The 17,606-nt window shown below is 32.8% G+C and overlaps 1 protein-coding gene across 1 annotated transcript; it reads left to right on the top strand.

Annotated features, from left to right (window-relative positions):
* The first annotated feature begins 1,638 nt into the window (after nt 1-1,638).
* LOC106139793 (juvenile hormone epoxide hydrolase-like) lies at nt 1,639-10,205 on the top strand. Its single transcript, XM_060951780.1, has 8 exons — nt 1,639-1,805; nt 3,529-3,723; nt 5,120-5,347; nt 6,130-6,291; nt 7,041-7,187; nt 7,794-7,983; nt 9,059-9,296; nt 9,693-10,205. The coding sequence occupies exons 1-8, from the start codon at nt 1,797-1,799 to the stop codon at nt 9,913-9,915; spliced, it is 1,392 nt and encodes a 463-aa protein (XP_060807763.1). The 5' UTR covers nt 1,639-1,796; the 3' UTR covers nt 9,916-10,205.
* Nucleotides 10,206-17,606: the final 7,401 nt, after the last annotated feature.

The following is a 17,606-nucleotide window of genomic DNA, read 5'->3' as shown; positions in this document are numbered from 1 at the left end:
TAATGATAAAAAATTACCCTTAGCTTATAATAGGTAGGTACCTTAAGATCTTAGGACCTCCATTTTTTTTCACTTAATGCAATCGTACGAAACTGGATTATAAGGAACATGTAATGTAGTAACTCCTACACTTTCCCTATTTTGTAAACTAACTGGCGGATGCCTGGGACTTCCGCCATTATGGTACTTCCGAAAATTCTACCTTATCAAATTGGGATAAGTCAGCCATTGTACATTATTCTTCTAAATCTTACGACTGTTCTTTTTTAATAAATGAATAGGGCAATAAAGAGATAAAAAACAAACAAACAGACAAAATTTGGTTTTTAAAATAGGCCGAAGGGAAAATTCTAACTTAGCGAATGCAATCATTGTAACACTTTGTATTTTCTAATGAACGAATCCGGTAAGTGGTTTTGCCTGTATCTGTATTTATTATAATTTCAGACACATTATCATAATCCTACTGGCATCACGGTCCTTAGCTCGGAGTCCTGTCCGAATGAATGAGAAAGGGAAGATCTTCCGTCAGACTAGGTATGATGCCTGGGGAACCGCGGCTCCGACGATGTTGAGTCGGATGTTGTATTTGTGCTCCAATCTGAGAAATCTTTGTAATCGCGATTTAGATTCGTCGCAGCTATTGGCTGAGCGCGTTATTTTCTTCGCTATCAAGTAACAAGTTTTTAACATACGGTAGACGGAGCCTAATAGTTATTGAATGCAAAATGTCAAAAACTATTTCAGACTGTCGACCGTCATATTCTTTTTTACACACGTCATTTCCTGATTTATTTTAAAAGTGAAAAATAGAATCGTTTTTAAAACATTTTGCTTGTAACACCAATATGAAGTACAATATTATATTGGTGTTACAAGCAAAATGTTTTATATATATGTATAATACAAATTCCATTTTCAATAATTCTAACATTATTTTATTTTATTATGACTATGAAAATAAGTACAATATTCTTTAAGTACAATCCATCCATATCATCTGGATCAAGACAGCTGGCTTTGTCTATATCCCACGCGGGGTAGACAAAGCAAGCTGTCTTGAAAGTCTGTCAGGCCACGTTCAGCTGTTAGGCTTTATGATAGAATTGAGATTCAAATAGTGACAAGTTGCTAGCCCACCGCCTGTAACAACTAAATCCCAAGTCTAAAAGTCTATCCCTTAGTCGACTTTGACGACATCCATCTGAAAGAGAAGCCGGAAACAACACGGCATTAAGTAATAATAATGAGATAAAAGGTCCTTTTTCAATATAATTAATCAGAGTTAAGCTTTTTTTGTAGTCGTAATTGTAACTTATTAAAATATAAATACATACATACATAATATATGATCACGTCTTTATCCCTTACGGGGTAGACAGAGCCAACAGTCTTCAAAAGACTGATAGGCCACGTTCAGCTGTTTGGCTTAATGATAGAATTGAGATTCAAATAGTGACGGGTTGCTAGCCCATCGCCTAAAAGAAGAATCCCAAGTTTATAAGCCTATCCCTTAGTCGCCCTTTGCCCGTGCCGGGAACCACACGGCAAATATAAACATTATGCAATTAATTAATGTTACAAATTCATAAATGGTTTTCAATGTATCAGAGTTTTAATCTCAGTTATTATCTTTGCTGATAAACTCAGTCGTCGCGAAATTCACTTTCAATGTGCAAGTGTCCACGAGCAACATGTGTAAAAAAAGATAAATAAAAAGATGAATTAAGAATTTTATAGTTTGAAGTGAAAGATTGCATTATTATTGAAGAAAATATTGTAGGATTTACTGTATAATGGCCAAGGTGCGTGTTTATCAATTTAATCTGTACTAATATTATAAAGCTGAAGACTTTGTTTGTGACGCTCTAATCTCAGAAACTTTTGGTTCGAATTGAAAAATTATTTTTGTGTTGAATAGACCATTTATCGAAGAAGGCTTTAGGCTATAATTATAACATCACGCTGCAACTTCTAGGAGCGAAGAAATAATAATGGTAAATGTGAAAAAAAACGGGGAAAATTATTCATCCTTGAGGGCTTTAATGATGCCCAACATAACTATTCCACGCGGATGAAGTCGCGGGCACAGCTATTAACTTATAAATATTTTGCAATATCTGAAAAAGACCTGATTGTACCCATATTGCGCAAAAAAAATTTTTTATTTACACTAATATTATAAAGCTGAGTTTGTTTGTTTGTTTGTTTGAACGCGCTAATCTCAGGAACTGCTGGTTTAAGTTACAAATTAATTTCAGTACACACTTCAGAAAAGAGTCATTAGTATCTAAAGCCTCTAGATTTGAACCTGGGTTTACCTTTACATTGCTTTTTACCCGACTACGGCGAAGAAAAAAGGAGGGTTATATTTATTCGGTTCGACCATATTTTGCCAGTTCGTTCGATCAGCGATAAGTATCAAGAAATAATAGCGGATTCCGTGTGGTTCCCGGCACCAATAGAAAAGAGAATAGGACCACTCCATCTCTTTCCCATGGATGTAGTAAAAGGCGACTAAGGGATAGGCTAAAAAACTTGGGATTTTTCTTTTAGGCGATGGGTTAGCAACCTCTCATTATTTCAATCTCAATTCCATCCATAAAGCCCTATAGCTAAACGTGGCCTTTTAGACATTTCAAGACTGTTTGTTCTGTCAACCCCGCTAGGAATAGAGACGTGACTGTATGTAGGTATGTAATAGCGGTTAAGTCAGGTAAAGAAGGTGAAGGTATACTATAAATTATCAAACGGGAAAATGATCACGTTATTAGCGCACAATTATTTAATAGTATTAGCTATTGGTGTCATGGCGGTAGCGACCTTAAAATTATGCAAAAACTAGCTGTGCTCGTGACTTCGGCCGCGTGGAATAGTTATTATGGGCATCATTGAAGCCCTCAAGTATGAATGATTTACCCCGTTTTTTTTTTCACATTTTCCATTATTTCTTTGCTCCTTATAGTTGCAGCGTGATGTTATATAGCCTAAAGCCTTCCTCGATAAATGGTCTACTCAACACAAATATAATTTTTCAATTCGAACCAGTGGTCCCTGAGATTAGCGCGTTCAAACAAACAAACACTTCAGCTTTATAATATTAGTATAGAGTATAGATTAAATACAACATAACAGTTTTAGGATTACCTGGTAATACATGTTGATTTAATGTACAAAATGTGCATTCGTTAACGATTTAGATTAAAGAGGCGCATATTTGTGAATCGACGTTCGATGAAAATGTTGCAATGCTGTTTGTTCTGAAGCTTCTAAAAAAAATAAAATTTTGCCACACGGCTGACTGTGGCCTTTCAGTCTTTAAAAGACTGTTGGCTCTGTCTACCGCAAGGGATATACGCGTGACTATATGTATGTATGTAAAATTATCAATTTATATAAAACATATTTTAAAAAAATCACCCAGTTGAGACTGTATTAATGTTTCTTTTCTCAAAAAAAAAAAAAATACGATACCTTTTTCGAAAAAGGAACTTATTTTTTTTTAAATATACATGTTTTAATTTATAGTCTCGTCTGATTCGCGCCTTGTTATGGCTGCTCTTGATACCAGCTGTGGTGATCCTCGGCTTGGGTTACTGGCTGTTCCTCCAACCACCCCCACCGATACCCAACCTGAATTACGAAGAATGGTGGGGTGATGAGTCTTTGAAGGGGAAGCAGGATACGAGTGTCAGGCCTTTTAATATCACATTTAGTGATGGTGTAAGTATTTTTAGGTAACTTAACATACATACATGATATATGACAGCCTATGTGGCGCAGCGGTTGTATGCTTGTCTGTGACATCGGAGGTCCCGGGTTCGAATCCCGGCCAGGGCATGATGAGAAAATAACTTTTTATGATTGGCCTGGGTCTTGGATGTTTATCTGTATTTGTAAGTATTTATTATAAAACACAGTATCGTTGAGTTAGTATCTCGTAACACAAGTCTCAAACTTACTTCGAGGCTAACCCAATTAATGTAATTTGTCCCGTATATATTTATTTATTTATTATATATCACGTCTATATCCCTTGCGTGGTATAGACGTGATTATATGAATGTATGTAGACAGATCCAACAGTCATGAAAAAACTGATAGGCTACATTGAGCTATTGGGCTTAGTGATAGAATTGAGATTAAAATAGTGACAGGTTGCTAGCCCGTCGCCTAATTGAAGAATGCCAAGTTTGTAAGCTTATCCCTTAACCGTCTTTTACGACATCCATGGGAACGAGATGGAGTGGTCCTATTCTTTTTTCTATTGGTGCCGGCAACCGCACGGCAGTTAGTAACTTAATTTGGAATATATTGAACTTAAACTAAAGGATAGGCTTATTTACTTGGGATTCTTCTTTTAGGCGATGGGCTGGCAACCTGTCACTATTTGAATCTCAATTCTATCATTAAGCCAAACAGCTGAACGTGGCCTATCAGTCTTTTCAAGATTGTTGGCTCTGTCTACCCCGGAAGGGATATAGACATGATTATATGTATAGATATTGAACCAAATTAGAGTTTTGAAGATATGTGTAGTGTATGAGTGTTTACTCCTGAACAGGAACTCACATGCTTTCCTGAAAAAGGCTTATTTATTATCTGTCAGACTTTCTTTCATCTTCATGAGATCTACATTGACGTCCGGTTAAAATGCTGCAGTGTAGTTTGTCACGCCGCTTCATCTATACATGCGCTTTGGAAGCGGTAATAGATATAATAAGATTTAAGTGATGTCACGTCATTAAGTAATACCTGGAATCCAATATTGAAAATAAATCTATTGTATTCTATTCCATATACAAAAAATAGACATACGAATTAATGTGATGAAGTATTCTATACACTAACATCGGAATCTTTCCCCTGAAGTGGAACCCGGGGTGCGCCATTGGAAATGATCCTGGATAGGGTAAGTTAGGTTTTCACACGAAGCGACTCCCGTCTGACCTCCGCAACCTTTGCAGGGTAACCTGACCTCTAATGGATCAAAGTAAAAGCTGCACTAGATGAATAGTACCTATTTTCTTTAACACCATTTACAACATCCACGGGTCCATTATAAAGTATCGAGAACCACAAGGCACAAATGATGTTTTTAATTTCGTTTGCATTTCAGATGATCAAAGATCTCAAATCAAGACTGAAGAATCACGTCCCTTTTCGACTGCCTCTTGAAGGAGTCGGCTTCGAATACGGGTTTAACACTAAAATGATAGACGAATGGACCACTTATTGGGCTGTAAAGTACCCGTTCAGGGAGAGAGAAAGGTTTTTGAATCAATACCCGCAGTTCAAGACTAATATTCAAGGTTTGGATGTTCATTTCATCAGGGTTAAACCTCAGGTGAGATTGGTATACATACACATAATCACGTCTATATCCCTTGCGGGGTGGACTGAGCCAACAGCCTCGAAAAGACTGGAAGGCCAAGTACAGCTGTATGGCGGAATTGAGATTCAAATAATGACGGGTTGCTAGCCCATGGCCTACAAGAGGAATCCAAAGTTTATTAGCCTAAGCCTTAGTCGCCTTTTACGACACCTATGGGAAAATTATGAAGTGGTCCTATTCTAAAGTGCTGAAAACCATATGGCACAGTTTGTCATAATTTTGGACAAAGGCGATAAAAATCATTGATGACTGCCTGTGGCGTAGCGGGAATGCGCTTGTCTGTTCTCCCGGGTTCAAATCCCGGTCAGGTCATGATGAGAAACGAACTTTTACAAATTGGTCTGGGTCTTGGATTTTTATAAAAAAATATTTTTATGCCTAGGATTGAGCTAGTTACCTGACTAATCTGTAAGCTTAACTGTTGACACAGTTTTTCAGTCATAAGACTGGATGTACTTCCACTGTCTAACACTTCACGAACAATATCCTCACGATTATTGTTATCGTGTAATTTAATTAAAACAGTAGACAGAAGTACCTCGCAATGCCCGTTACGTACATTTGCTGACAACGCATTTTTATCTACGTATTTTTTATGAAATATAGTATCGTTGAGTTAGTATCTCGTAACACAAGTTACGAACTTACTTTGAGGCTTCGTTCTGTGTAATTTGTCCACTAAACATTTATTAAAATAATAACTTTGTTTCATCTAGATTTTTTTTTATCTACAGGTCAAAAATAAAGAAGTAATTCCTCTTCTTCTCCTTCACGGCTGGCCAGGTTCAGTAAGAGAATTCTACGAAGCTATTCCACTTCTAACAGCAGTTACTAAGGAAAGAGACTACGCGATAGAAGTCATTGTGCCAAGTCTACCTGGATATGGGTTTTCTGATGTAAGTAATTTAAGTCGAGCACCATCCATTTCTCGAAGCAAATCAGTCCATTTTCGACACCCAATTTCGTCGTGGAAAAAGCAAGACGCCTGAATTTTCAGTTATTTATCAATCAGGCATTATATATTTTTAATATTGGCATGATAATAACTTATGTAATAAATTAATACAGAAGGTCCTTTAGGTAGAGACTAAATAGATTAACGGACTTGGTATTACATGGATCTCACAACTTTTTACGGTAGAAACACTGAGCTGCGAAACTTGGGTTGTTTACAGGATTATTTGATGGCATTATTTTAGACAGCTAAAATGAGACTGTAATTTATTCTCTCTCTCTCTGTGTTCCCGATTGCACCCTCCACAGAAGTGTTTCGGGACCCGGGGTCCGCCTTCCGACTCTTCTCTCTCCACTTGACCAGGTTTTCGGCGTCCTTGGATTTCAGTCCATTGGCTCGCATATCATCTTTTGCGACGTCCAGCAATGATCTCTTCAACCTTCTAATCTATTTAATCTGTGTAATTTACCTTTGACTTAAAAACTGAATTTTTGACTAGGTTGCTAGCCCATCCCTTAGTCGCTTTTTACGACATCCATGGGAACGAGATAGAGTGACGGTCCTATTCTTTTTTATGCACGTATGGATTTTAATGATCTAAGTATTCTATATTTTGCGAGGACCTTTTATTTGTTTCAATTTCTGGCTTTTAAGTTGCTGGTAATTTTCGTTATTAAATAAAATTTTCAGCCGGCGTCTCGTCCTGGGCTTGGTCCAGCTCAAATGGCAGTAATCATGAGGAACTTGATGCACAGGCTGGGTCACCAGAAGTTTTACATACAAGGCGGCGACTGGGGAAGCCAAATTTCTAACATCATGACTGTAATGTTTCCAAAGGTAAGTTTCCAGTCTAAATTTACATGTGAAGACTTTTTGGACCACAATCCTGTCAATACCCACGGCTCCCAACGTTCCAGTTGTCTTTCTTGTGTCATGGGAGTAGTGTAGCTTTATCTAACAGAGCACTAACCCTCCAACACTACTATCTTAGAAAAAACTATTTAAAAAAAAGTCGAACGAAAAAGCAAAGGAACATACTCGTATACGGAAACCTGTACAGTGTACTACACTATCCATATATCATGATTTTATAACGAAAAAAAGGTACTTTTAAATTTAAAAAAGAAATCTTTAGGTTTACCTTAATTTATCAACTTACAAATTGTATTTTTCCTGTAAATCTTTCAGTCCTAGTACTTTTCGTTCAAGCAAAGATTTCATTAACGTATTGTTCGTATGGATGTCGTAAAAAACGACTACGATATAGGCACATGGGTTTTGTGTTCGGCGAGCTTTCAACCTGTCCCTAATTGAATCTTAATTCCATCATGAATCCTTACAGCTGAACGTGGCCTATCAGACTTCCAAGACTGTTGGCTCTGTCTGCCCGGCAAGAGATATAAACGTGACTATGTGTATGTATGTTCATTAAATACTTTCCAGGAGATCTTAGGCTCCCATATCAACTTTGGATTCGTGCCATCGCTAAAGGCTATGGTGTTGCAATACTTCATCTCTTTCTATCCCACTCTGTTCATGGAGGCCAGTTTAGTTGAAAGATTGGAGTATAACAAACTGGTGCTTGTAGAACTTGGGTATTACCATCTGCAGAGCACTAAACCTGATACTATTGGTAAGTTTGATAAGGTACACGAGACCATATAGAAAGCTTTACAGTTTTAATATAATCATCGTTGTGAATTGATGTATTCTTTTCGATGTGACCCAATGTTGAAGGCTTCATCCCGAAATATGACATACATACATAAAATGTAAAATCCTGACTCACCCAATCCAGGATCCATGGTCAAGGAGAGGATGCATCCGGGATTAAAGCCAGGAGGAAGAAGATAAATTGAACTTAATTAGAAGCAATCTGCATAGGTCTTCAGCTACAATCGAGTTATACATAGATATATTTTTAAGTATGCTTAGTTCTTGTAAAAAGTCAACGTCATATCTAAAAATATTTAAAAGTGAACGAAATTTTGCGAACCGAACTATTCAAAACTATATTAAAATGTTATTTTTAACAAGCTGTGCTCGCGACTTTGTCCGCGTGGAATAGTTATTTTGGGCATCATTGAAGCCCTCAAGGATGAATAATTTTCCCCTTATTTTTCACATTTTCCATTATTTCTTCGCTCCTTATAGTTGCAGCGTGATGTTATATAGCCTAAAGCCGATAAATGATCTATTCAACACAAAGATTTTTTCAATTCGAACTTTTAAATTCAGTAGTTCCTGAGATTAGCGCATTCAAACAAACTCTTCAGCTTTATAATATTAGTATAGATTTAATAACGTTTTCAAGCCCTGGTGAACACTGACTGATGTAGGTATTAACACACAGCCCAGACCGCTGTGTCTAGAGATTTAGAACCCTACGTATAGATGAAACCAATAAACTCATTCAATCTCATGGTGCCGTGTGGTTCCCGGCACCAATACAAAAAAGAATAGGACACTCCATCTGTTCCCTTTGGACGTCGTAAAAGGCGGCTAAGGGCTTATAAACTTGGGATATTTTTTTTGGACGATGGGCTTGTAACCTGTCACTATTTGAATCTCAATTCTATCATTAAGCCAAACAGCTGAATGCGGCCTATCAGTCTTTTCAAGACCGTTGTCTCTGTTTACTTCGCCAGGGATATTGACGTGACTAGGGATATGTATGTTTGTATGTATGTATGTAATCTCATTTTCAGGTGTCTGCCTAACAGACTCCCCTGTGGGACTCCTTGCTTATATCTTAGAAAAATCGGTAGCTGCTACAAATTTACACAATGTGAAGCTTGAAGACGGTGGCATGAGATCCTGGAGGTTCAGCAAAGACCAGATTCTTGACAATCTGATGATCTATTGGACTGGCAATTCGATAACTACATCAATAAGAATTTACGCCGAGTCTGCAAGCAAAGCGCATACGAAATTGGGATTTCATCTGTAAGTTTTTCGGCCGAAAGGGATTATTATTTTATTATTTTCCGATAGACTAGAATTCATAGAGTTCGTTGTGTGGATATCAATAGCGACTAAAGGGAAACTAACTGTTAGCCCATCAGAAAGCCTATGAAATGTCTTAAGAACTTCTTTAAAGACAAAAAAAGTCCACAAAAAAAATGATTTTCTCAAGAGAGTGATTTTCATATTTTACGCATTGGCTCGTAAAACACAAATCTAACCGATGGGTGGAAGAAAGTTGCAATTTGACATGTAAATAAGTTCCTGAAGCGGTTTATGCATTATGAGATGATTATCTGAAATTCTAAGAGCACATATTGACACGATTCGATTCTTTTTACGCGCGTTCTCCACTTTATTTATTATTTCTTGTTTCAGTTTGAAATCATACGTCCCAACATGGGTGGCACAAGCCAAATACGAGATTTACTACCACCCGCCTGTGGTTTTGAGAATGAAATACGACAATTTGGTGAACGTTTCAGTTTTGAACGAGGGCGGCCATTTTCTAGCTTGGGAACTGCCTAAAGTATTTTCTGAAGATGTTCTGAACGCTATTGCGGCGTTTAAAAAGTTACAAAAAAGTAAGGATGAGCTTTAAATAACGTTTATATTGGGTTTTTAATCTAATATTTTATTTTTTGTTGTTGATAAGATTCTTTAACTTTCTATGTTTTTTATAGTTAAGTTTTTTTTAAATAAATAAATCTATATTTTTGGTGTTTTTAAGTATTTTTGATAAAAAAACAACAACAAAATTTATTAATATATGGAAGAGACTCTTCCAAATATTATTTACAGAGCGTGAATGGCTAATGCCTAATATTGGTCTAAATCTTCCATATTTTTGAGAAACAAGGTTGTTTTAAATCAGCGACAAAAATTCAAAAATTTTTTTTTTTACAGTGCTTATTGAAGTAGCACATTTGTAGGTATGTATATTTATTTGTATTAAACAGTTACTTAATACTGAAATACGTTATGAAGAAACAAAGAGCAAAAGAAATATTAAATTACACTTTACTGATGAATTAAAAGTGTACCCGTTTTTTTTTCATTAATCTTTGCAACGCTGATCAAAAAGTTAAGCCAAAGAACCTTGTTAATCTCATAATTGCGGGCTTCACTTTTTTATCCCCGAAGCGGTAAAAATCTGATAAAAAATAATAAAGCGACGGAAATCTGCTAAAGATATTGTGAACTTATTAGACATATTGCCAGCCTTTGTATATTTTGTAAAGGGTTCATGTTTAAGATTTTGTTCAAAAGTCAGCCAATAGATTAAGATACAAAGGCCATATTTAGCTATAATGGCTAAAGTGATGAGATTTAGATATTGACAGTGACAGGTTGATAGACCATCGCCCAACCAAAAAAAAAAAATTATAAACTTTCTAGGACATTATTTATGAACTTTCGTACGATTCTAAACGCGACATGAATTGTATTATCTTGTGGAGAAAATATATATAATTATTAAATTAATATATCATTACGTATGATTTATTGTTATATTCAACTAACTGTACCAATCTTCAAATCTTTTAAATGCTAAATTGACACGTTATCAAATAAAAAATTTAAAATAAAAAAACATTTTTATTATGCTACCACACGATTTCCCAATAAAATTAATTTCAAATAGGCACGTGTCTCTAAGCCCCACTGATTGTTAGGGGAGGGGAGTGGGGGGTGGAGTGGGGGGTAATGGTAAAGCGTGCGAAGTGCTGATAAGAAAAGGGGCGGGGCAGCCTGGCGGGGTTGAGGGTGTGAGTCTATGGCAAATTGGGGTTGTAATAGTCCTACTACTATTATAAAGGCGAAAGTTTGTATGGATGTATGGATGTTTGTTACTCTTTCACGCAAAAACATCTGAACCGATTACCATGAAATTTGGTATGTAGGTAGCTGAAGACCCAGAATAACACATAGGCTACTTTTTATCCCAGAGTTCCCGCGGGATTGATAGGGTTTCCATGCGGACGAAGTCGCGGGCGGCCTCTAGTGTATGATATTTTTGTGGTAAAAAGCCCGCAGTTTTATTTTTAAAGTTTATTTAATAACACTTCTTACAGATTTCGAAATAAACAATAACTTGAAATTAGTAGATGAGGCGTGTACCTATTTATGTATGTATGTATGTATGTTGAAATTAGTAAAATAGTTAAAGCTGATTGAAATTAACTGTAATTATAATTGACGATTTATTTTATTTTTAATCATGAAAATAAATTAATTTAATTTAATAAGAAAATATTATTTCTTTTATCCCATACCTTTTAATATTTAACGACTTTAAAGTTTAGTTTTTCGCTGCATGTTATAGTTTAAGCAAAGAAATAGGAGTAATATAGGTTACCTAAGTATACATATAATATTATATAATAATTATATATTTTTAATAGGAGATGCAGATTTTTATATTTTACTTATTAGGTACTTACTGGACTTTAGTATGTATTGAATATTTCATTCAATCCAACCATCCATACTATATTATAAATGCAAAGAACTATCTCTTCTTCTCGGTCGAAAACATATGTATTTTTCACTTTTTAGTTAGGTAGGTACATTTACTCTAATTCCCACGGGAGTGAAGATCCGGACAGGATCATTTGTCCAACTGGTTCTTATCGTCCTGCACACACACACTGAGAGAGGGTGGGTTTATTTGCAATTATAAGGGGAAAGTACCGTGTGGTTACCGGCACCAATACAAAAAAGAATAGGACCATTCCATCTCATTCCCATGGATGTTGTAAAAGGCGACTAAGGGATAGGCTTACAAACATGGGATTCTTTTTTAGGCGATGGGCTAGCAACCTGTCACTATTTGAATCTCAATTCTATTATTAAGCTTCCTACCTGAACGTGGCCTATCAGTCTTTCAAGACTATTGGCTCTGACTATCCCGCAAGGGGCATAGACGTGATCATATGAATAAATGACAAAAAAATAGTGTTTTCCATATCATATCGTATTCATTTATCATTGAGGCTGTGTAATATGTCCCGTCTAATATTTAAAATCTCTAGAGCGGGTCTTGGATTTTGTATGTACTCGTAATACCTAAAACAAAGTACATAATTATATTCCTTGGTACTTTCCATATATTTTTTTTTACTATAATCGTTGCAAACGAAAATATTAAAAAAAAAAAACGTTATAGTTACGTTTATACAACGTTGGAGTTGGAGACTTTTATATATTTTAAAATAAAAATATTATTGTCCTCAATCTGTGTCGTTGTGACCAGAGGAAGGCAACACAGACAGACAAGTTTAAATAATTGTTACCTTGAACATTGCTATGATAACGGTATCGAGGAACATTAGATCACTGCCTGTATTTATCAATATTCGATGAAAATATTCGTTAGTACAAATAATAATAATGCCATGGGGAACTTATTAAACTAATACTATTGTTCATATAATAATAATAACATTTAGCGTCACGTTGAGAGTAAAAAAATAATGATTTGCAAATAGTTTACACTAGCGCCTTCTATCGCTCGGTGTGAGCACTAAAAATAATACGTGATCCATGGAGCGTAGTGCCGAGCATACACATTAATACTTAGTTTAATTGAACGCCGTTAGATTGTACTAAAAAATAATTGAGATAATCAAAAGTTGGTTAAGAATTACCGAGATAATACGAGGTTTAGAACAAATAAAAAAATTTAAGCAGATTTTTTCCTAATTTTAATATTAGGTATTTCATCAACATTTAATTAAATTTCTTGGAAACCGATTCAGTGGCTTTGACGTGAAAGACGGAATAGCAAACACAGAACAACACATTTAAATTTAAAATAAGTATTACTTATATCAATTTATTAAATTAATGTTATAAAAAGAAATATCTTTAATGCCAAAAATTTTCTCTGTTTAGTGCCTAGCACGAAAGTTACAAAACCTACTCTATGGACATGCGCAGAATATTTTTTTGGAAAAAAAAAATTACTACGAATTCCGTTAGTTTTTATTTCTGAGGGTCAATAAAACATCAAGTTATGACAAATCATTCTAGTATTTATTTAGGCATTTTCAGCAATTTACTTAAACCAACTAGAGGAAAAATATTAATAGATTTAATGTTAGTTTTAATCATAAATTCAATTTCTACATAGGTATAAAAGTGACAGGTGAAAACATAATATTTTGTGATTGCATCAAATTACTTTGAAATAAACGCAGTTTAAGAATGAAAATTATTTGGAAATACCTAAAAATACTTCGAAATTTTGATAAATGTTTCAATAATACTTTCTCATTATTATTAGATATTTTTTTATTAAATCGTTTTAACATCATGTTATTATTTAGAAAACATTATTGTCATATTCGTTACTATATAATATTTGAGTATCTAATTTTTTGAATATAAAAAAAATAATAAAGTCACATAAAATAGATGATGTACATTTCATATAATTTAACGCAAATCAAAGTGAACCAAAGTATTATACATTTAAATATTTCATTTGTCATAATTTTGTACACTATAAAGTCTTTTCAAGGACCACTAAACTAATTAAAGCCTTCTATCTTAAAAACTATAGATATATAATAATAGACTATGGAGCCCTCCCAAGAAAATGTAAAAAAAAACTAGATAAAAATATTAAAGCAAAAAATAAAATTTTATTTATCGTGCAACAGAATAAACATATCATGTCTCTTTCCTTAATGGGACATACAGAACAAACAGGCACGAAGCATAAATACCACATTTTTTAAATGATGAAATTAAGATTCAAAGGTCCAAGTTATAAACTAGCCTTTTTAATGATTTGCATATTGTACTTCTATTGTAAAGTAAGATGATTCCATTAAAATTTAAAGTTATCGTAAAGGAAATGGCCATAAAGCTTTCCGTTTTATGTAATAATTAACATGTAATAATTAGCGTTTTTTTTTTGTTCCTTAAGAGGGCGATTTTTTTTAAATAACATTCAATAAGAAAAACAGTAATAAAATTGAATAATATAAACACATAACACAAAGTTTTTTATTACTTGTATCTACATCGATGTTCTAATATAATATCTAATTAATAATTATATAAACATCAGCATTTTCTATTCTATAGGTACTCAATAAGACCTAGGACAGGCACACTTTGCTACCACATTACATAAGCTAGAAGGCTAAGCCATAAGTTCTAAAATTTCGTCACACATCAAATTAAATTTTCGAGTAATTTGCTTCGATGCTAGCTGGTAAAACATTAAAGGATTTTACTATCATACTTAAGTTATCTGATATAAATAAATCCAGTTCGTTTTATTCGATATCTAATGCTCTTATTAAATATTATCATTACTAAGATTTGAATAATATAAATGTTAATTTAAAACAAAGTAGGTACTTACATGAATGAAATTCATATCCGCAAGTACCTACTATGTTTGTGTAGATTTTTCTTAGAAAAAGGAATATTCTGCACATTATCGTTGAATATTACTGAAATAAATGGTAAATATTTTTTTATATATAAAATAAAAATTAATTATTTTTTATGCTACAAAGCAGATACCTTTCGAAATTTAACAAGATATAAAGTAAATTATAATATTTAAGTCCATTATATTCATGGAATTCATATTTAAAAAAAGGCGTTACAATTTATATTTCACAATGACACAATATTTTAATCAATCTTCCCAATAAATGCACCATACACATTTCCATTTGGTGTTAAATTTATAATACGAATTGTGTGCGCTTAGATAATTTTATATTTATTATTTTATTAATTATGCAAGCAAGCAGATGGAACTTACTGACAAAGCCACTATATATTTTTTTTTTTACTTTTTACACACTCATTATCATTATAAAAATCTAGAAAATGTATAAATTCACAACCTATTATTTGTCTATTAATTTATTTAAAAAATTACTCCACTGATTTTTATATAATGTTCTAACAATTTTAGAATTCTAATATTTCTTTTTGTCTAAGCAACAAAATTATCCAAAAAAAAATATTTATTTTAGACGCAGGGGTTTAGGCCTTCTAATTTATAATTATTAAGTTATTGTTAATTTCAACAAAAAATATTGTCATCATGTCAACTCTAGGAATGTTCGTTCAATTGGTGTTATAAAATTATTAATTAAAAGAAATGATTCAACTATGAAATTTTAAATTACATATTTTAATTAATTTATAAATTGTATTTTATATAATTTCTAGATTGGTAGATATATACAAGCTAATAAAGGCATCTAACACGAACAAACTATTTTATATATAATTTTTTTTTACCTATGTATAAGCGATTTTAAACAAAAAGTTCATACTTTTCATACAACGACATTTCTTTGTAAAGTTATTATAATTAATGGAAAATATTAAGAGGTAGAGTGACATAAATAAACATGACATTTTTGTTTAGGTATTTTCGATTAAATTTTGCGAGCATGTTTTATTTATAATAATAATAACACACAATCCATACTTCTTACAGGAAAAAATTCTTATTAATAGTTGAAATGTTTGCCTAATCTAAATATAATTATAGTTATGTATAATTTATTGTCTTATTTTATTGTCATAATATGTATGAAAGCTCGATAAAGTATGTTACTGCTATAATGGGAAGGAAATATTTGTGAAGGCGCAGAATTACCAATTGGAAAATTTCAAAATGTCTTATAAAGGAACAAAACGTTCCAATTTTTTGACGATATTTATTTCGTAATCACAATAATTTTAGGGATTTGGATAAAGTTACATTAAAAAATCTAATCATTTTGTCTTTAGGACATTGTCTATACAGGTAATAACAATATCTAACAATAGGAAGTCTAAGGAGTAAAGGTTAACGATGGACCGCTGCATTCTTAAAATAAATGGTTTTACCACAAAACTAAGTTATAATTTACATTTGATACAGATAAAAATACAGAAAAACAAAATAATTTTACACTTAATTACAAATTTAAAGTTAAATCTAAAATTCAACTTTTTGAAAATTTTGAATAACTAAATTCCACTCACGGAATAAAATAATTATTCACAGAATAACAATACATTGTTTTGTGGTAATACCAGAGGTTACAGTAAATTTTTACGAGTATTCTTGGAATGATATTCGATTTAGAATTAATTTCTACAATTTTTTTATCTAAATCTCTAGAAAACTAATCCGGGATGTATTACGCATACAGGCCAAATAATCTCATGCAACCTATAATAAATTCCAAAGGTCAAATGCAGTATTAAAAAAAATACTCCATATTAGCAAGTTATTGCTTTTCTATTAAACCCAAAATTAGCTTTTTAAATATTTTGTAAAATGTTATCCCAAGATTAATAAAATGGTAAAGTTTGAAGATATGGTAATAGATATGAGAGTACATTATTTTACATTTTACTCTTAATTTTACGACCACGAAAATACTTAAAACGTTTAGGTATTCAGAGTTATTTTACCTTCAAGGAGGAATCGTTGAATGTGACGGTAAAATATTATGTATAACGTATAATTATATAAACTTCGAGAATGATTGACCTATACTATGAAACTAAAATAAAATATAACACACAATATTAGAATAAACGATATCAAATTGTTACAATTTGGTTGAATTCCGATTCTTGTGAAATTACTCTAAAAAATATAATGATTTAATTACAAGTACATATTTTTATCCATACAAAAATGATTAAAAAATAAATGACATGAGTAAAGTGATTCAATATTGACTTATGTTAGAGTTCATCCTCTGGTAAAATAATTATGAACACACAATATCGTAAGTTTTTTTATTTTATTTAAAAAATTTAATAAGCACAGCCAATATCTTGCAGTGGACTCGACAATATTCCCCTACGCACATTGGAAAATTTCCGACTTCTAAAGGGCATCCAACAATAGTTCTATCAAACACTTTTTCATTTTTCAATTATCACTACTCTCCCAAACCTCAGAACATTATAATTTCGGTCAAGACTATTTATCAAAACAATTTCACAGTTTGGTACGTAGGTACGTCTACGGGAAGACAGAGATAATAGTTATAAGTCTCGAAAATGATGTGTTGGTGGCATTGATAAAATGACATTCAGAGAAAGTAACAGGTAGTCCAAACCAAAATAGGAAATTTAGATTTACATTTGATTTAGTTTTTTATATTAGTTTGTAATGATATTTAAATCAAATAAATAGTTGTACTTTCTTTTAAGAAATATTTCAATTTTCTGTTTTATTTCTGAATTAACTTTTTATTTATTTATTGGTTGATTGAAATTTAAAATTAAAAAATTGGTAGACCG

The sequence above is a fragment of the Amyelois transitella genome, chromosome 26, assembly GCF_032362555.1.
Source record: "Amyelois transitella isolate CPQ chromosome 26, ilAmyTran1.1, whole genome shotgun sequence".
In the NCBI taxonomy this organism is placed as follows: domain Eukaryota; kingdom Metazoa; phylum Arthropoda; class Insecta; order Lepidoptera; family Pyralidae; genus Amyelois; species Amyelois transitella.
Note: the sequence above shows the minus strand (reverse complement) of the source record. Positions and strands in the feature narration are given on the sequence as shown.

What these genes read in the sequence shown, in the direction of transcription:
- LOC106139793 (XM_060951780.1), top strand. An exon ending in TCATCAGGGTTAAACCTCAG is followed by an intron (nt 5,348 to 6,129) that starts GTGAGATTGGTA and finishes TTTTATCTACAG; the next exon opens with GTCAAAAATAAAGAAGTAAT. An exon ending in CTGGATATGGGTTTTCTGAT is followed by an intron (nt 6,292 to 7,040) that starts GTAAGTAATTTA and finishes TAAAATTTTCAG; the next exon opens with CCGGCGTCTCGTCCTGGGCT.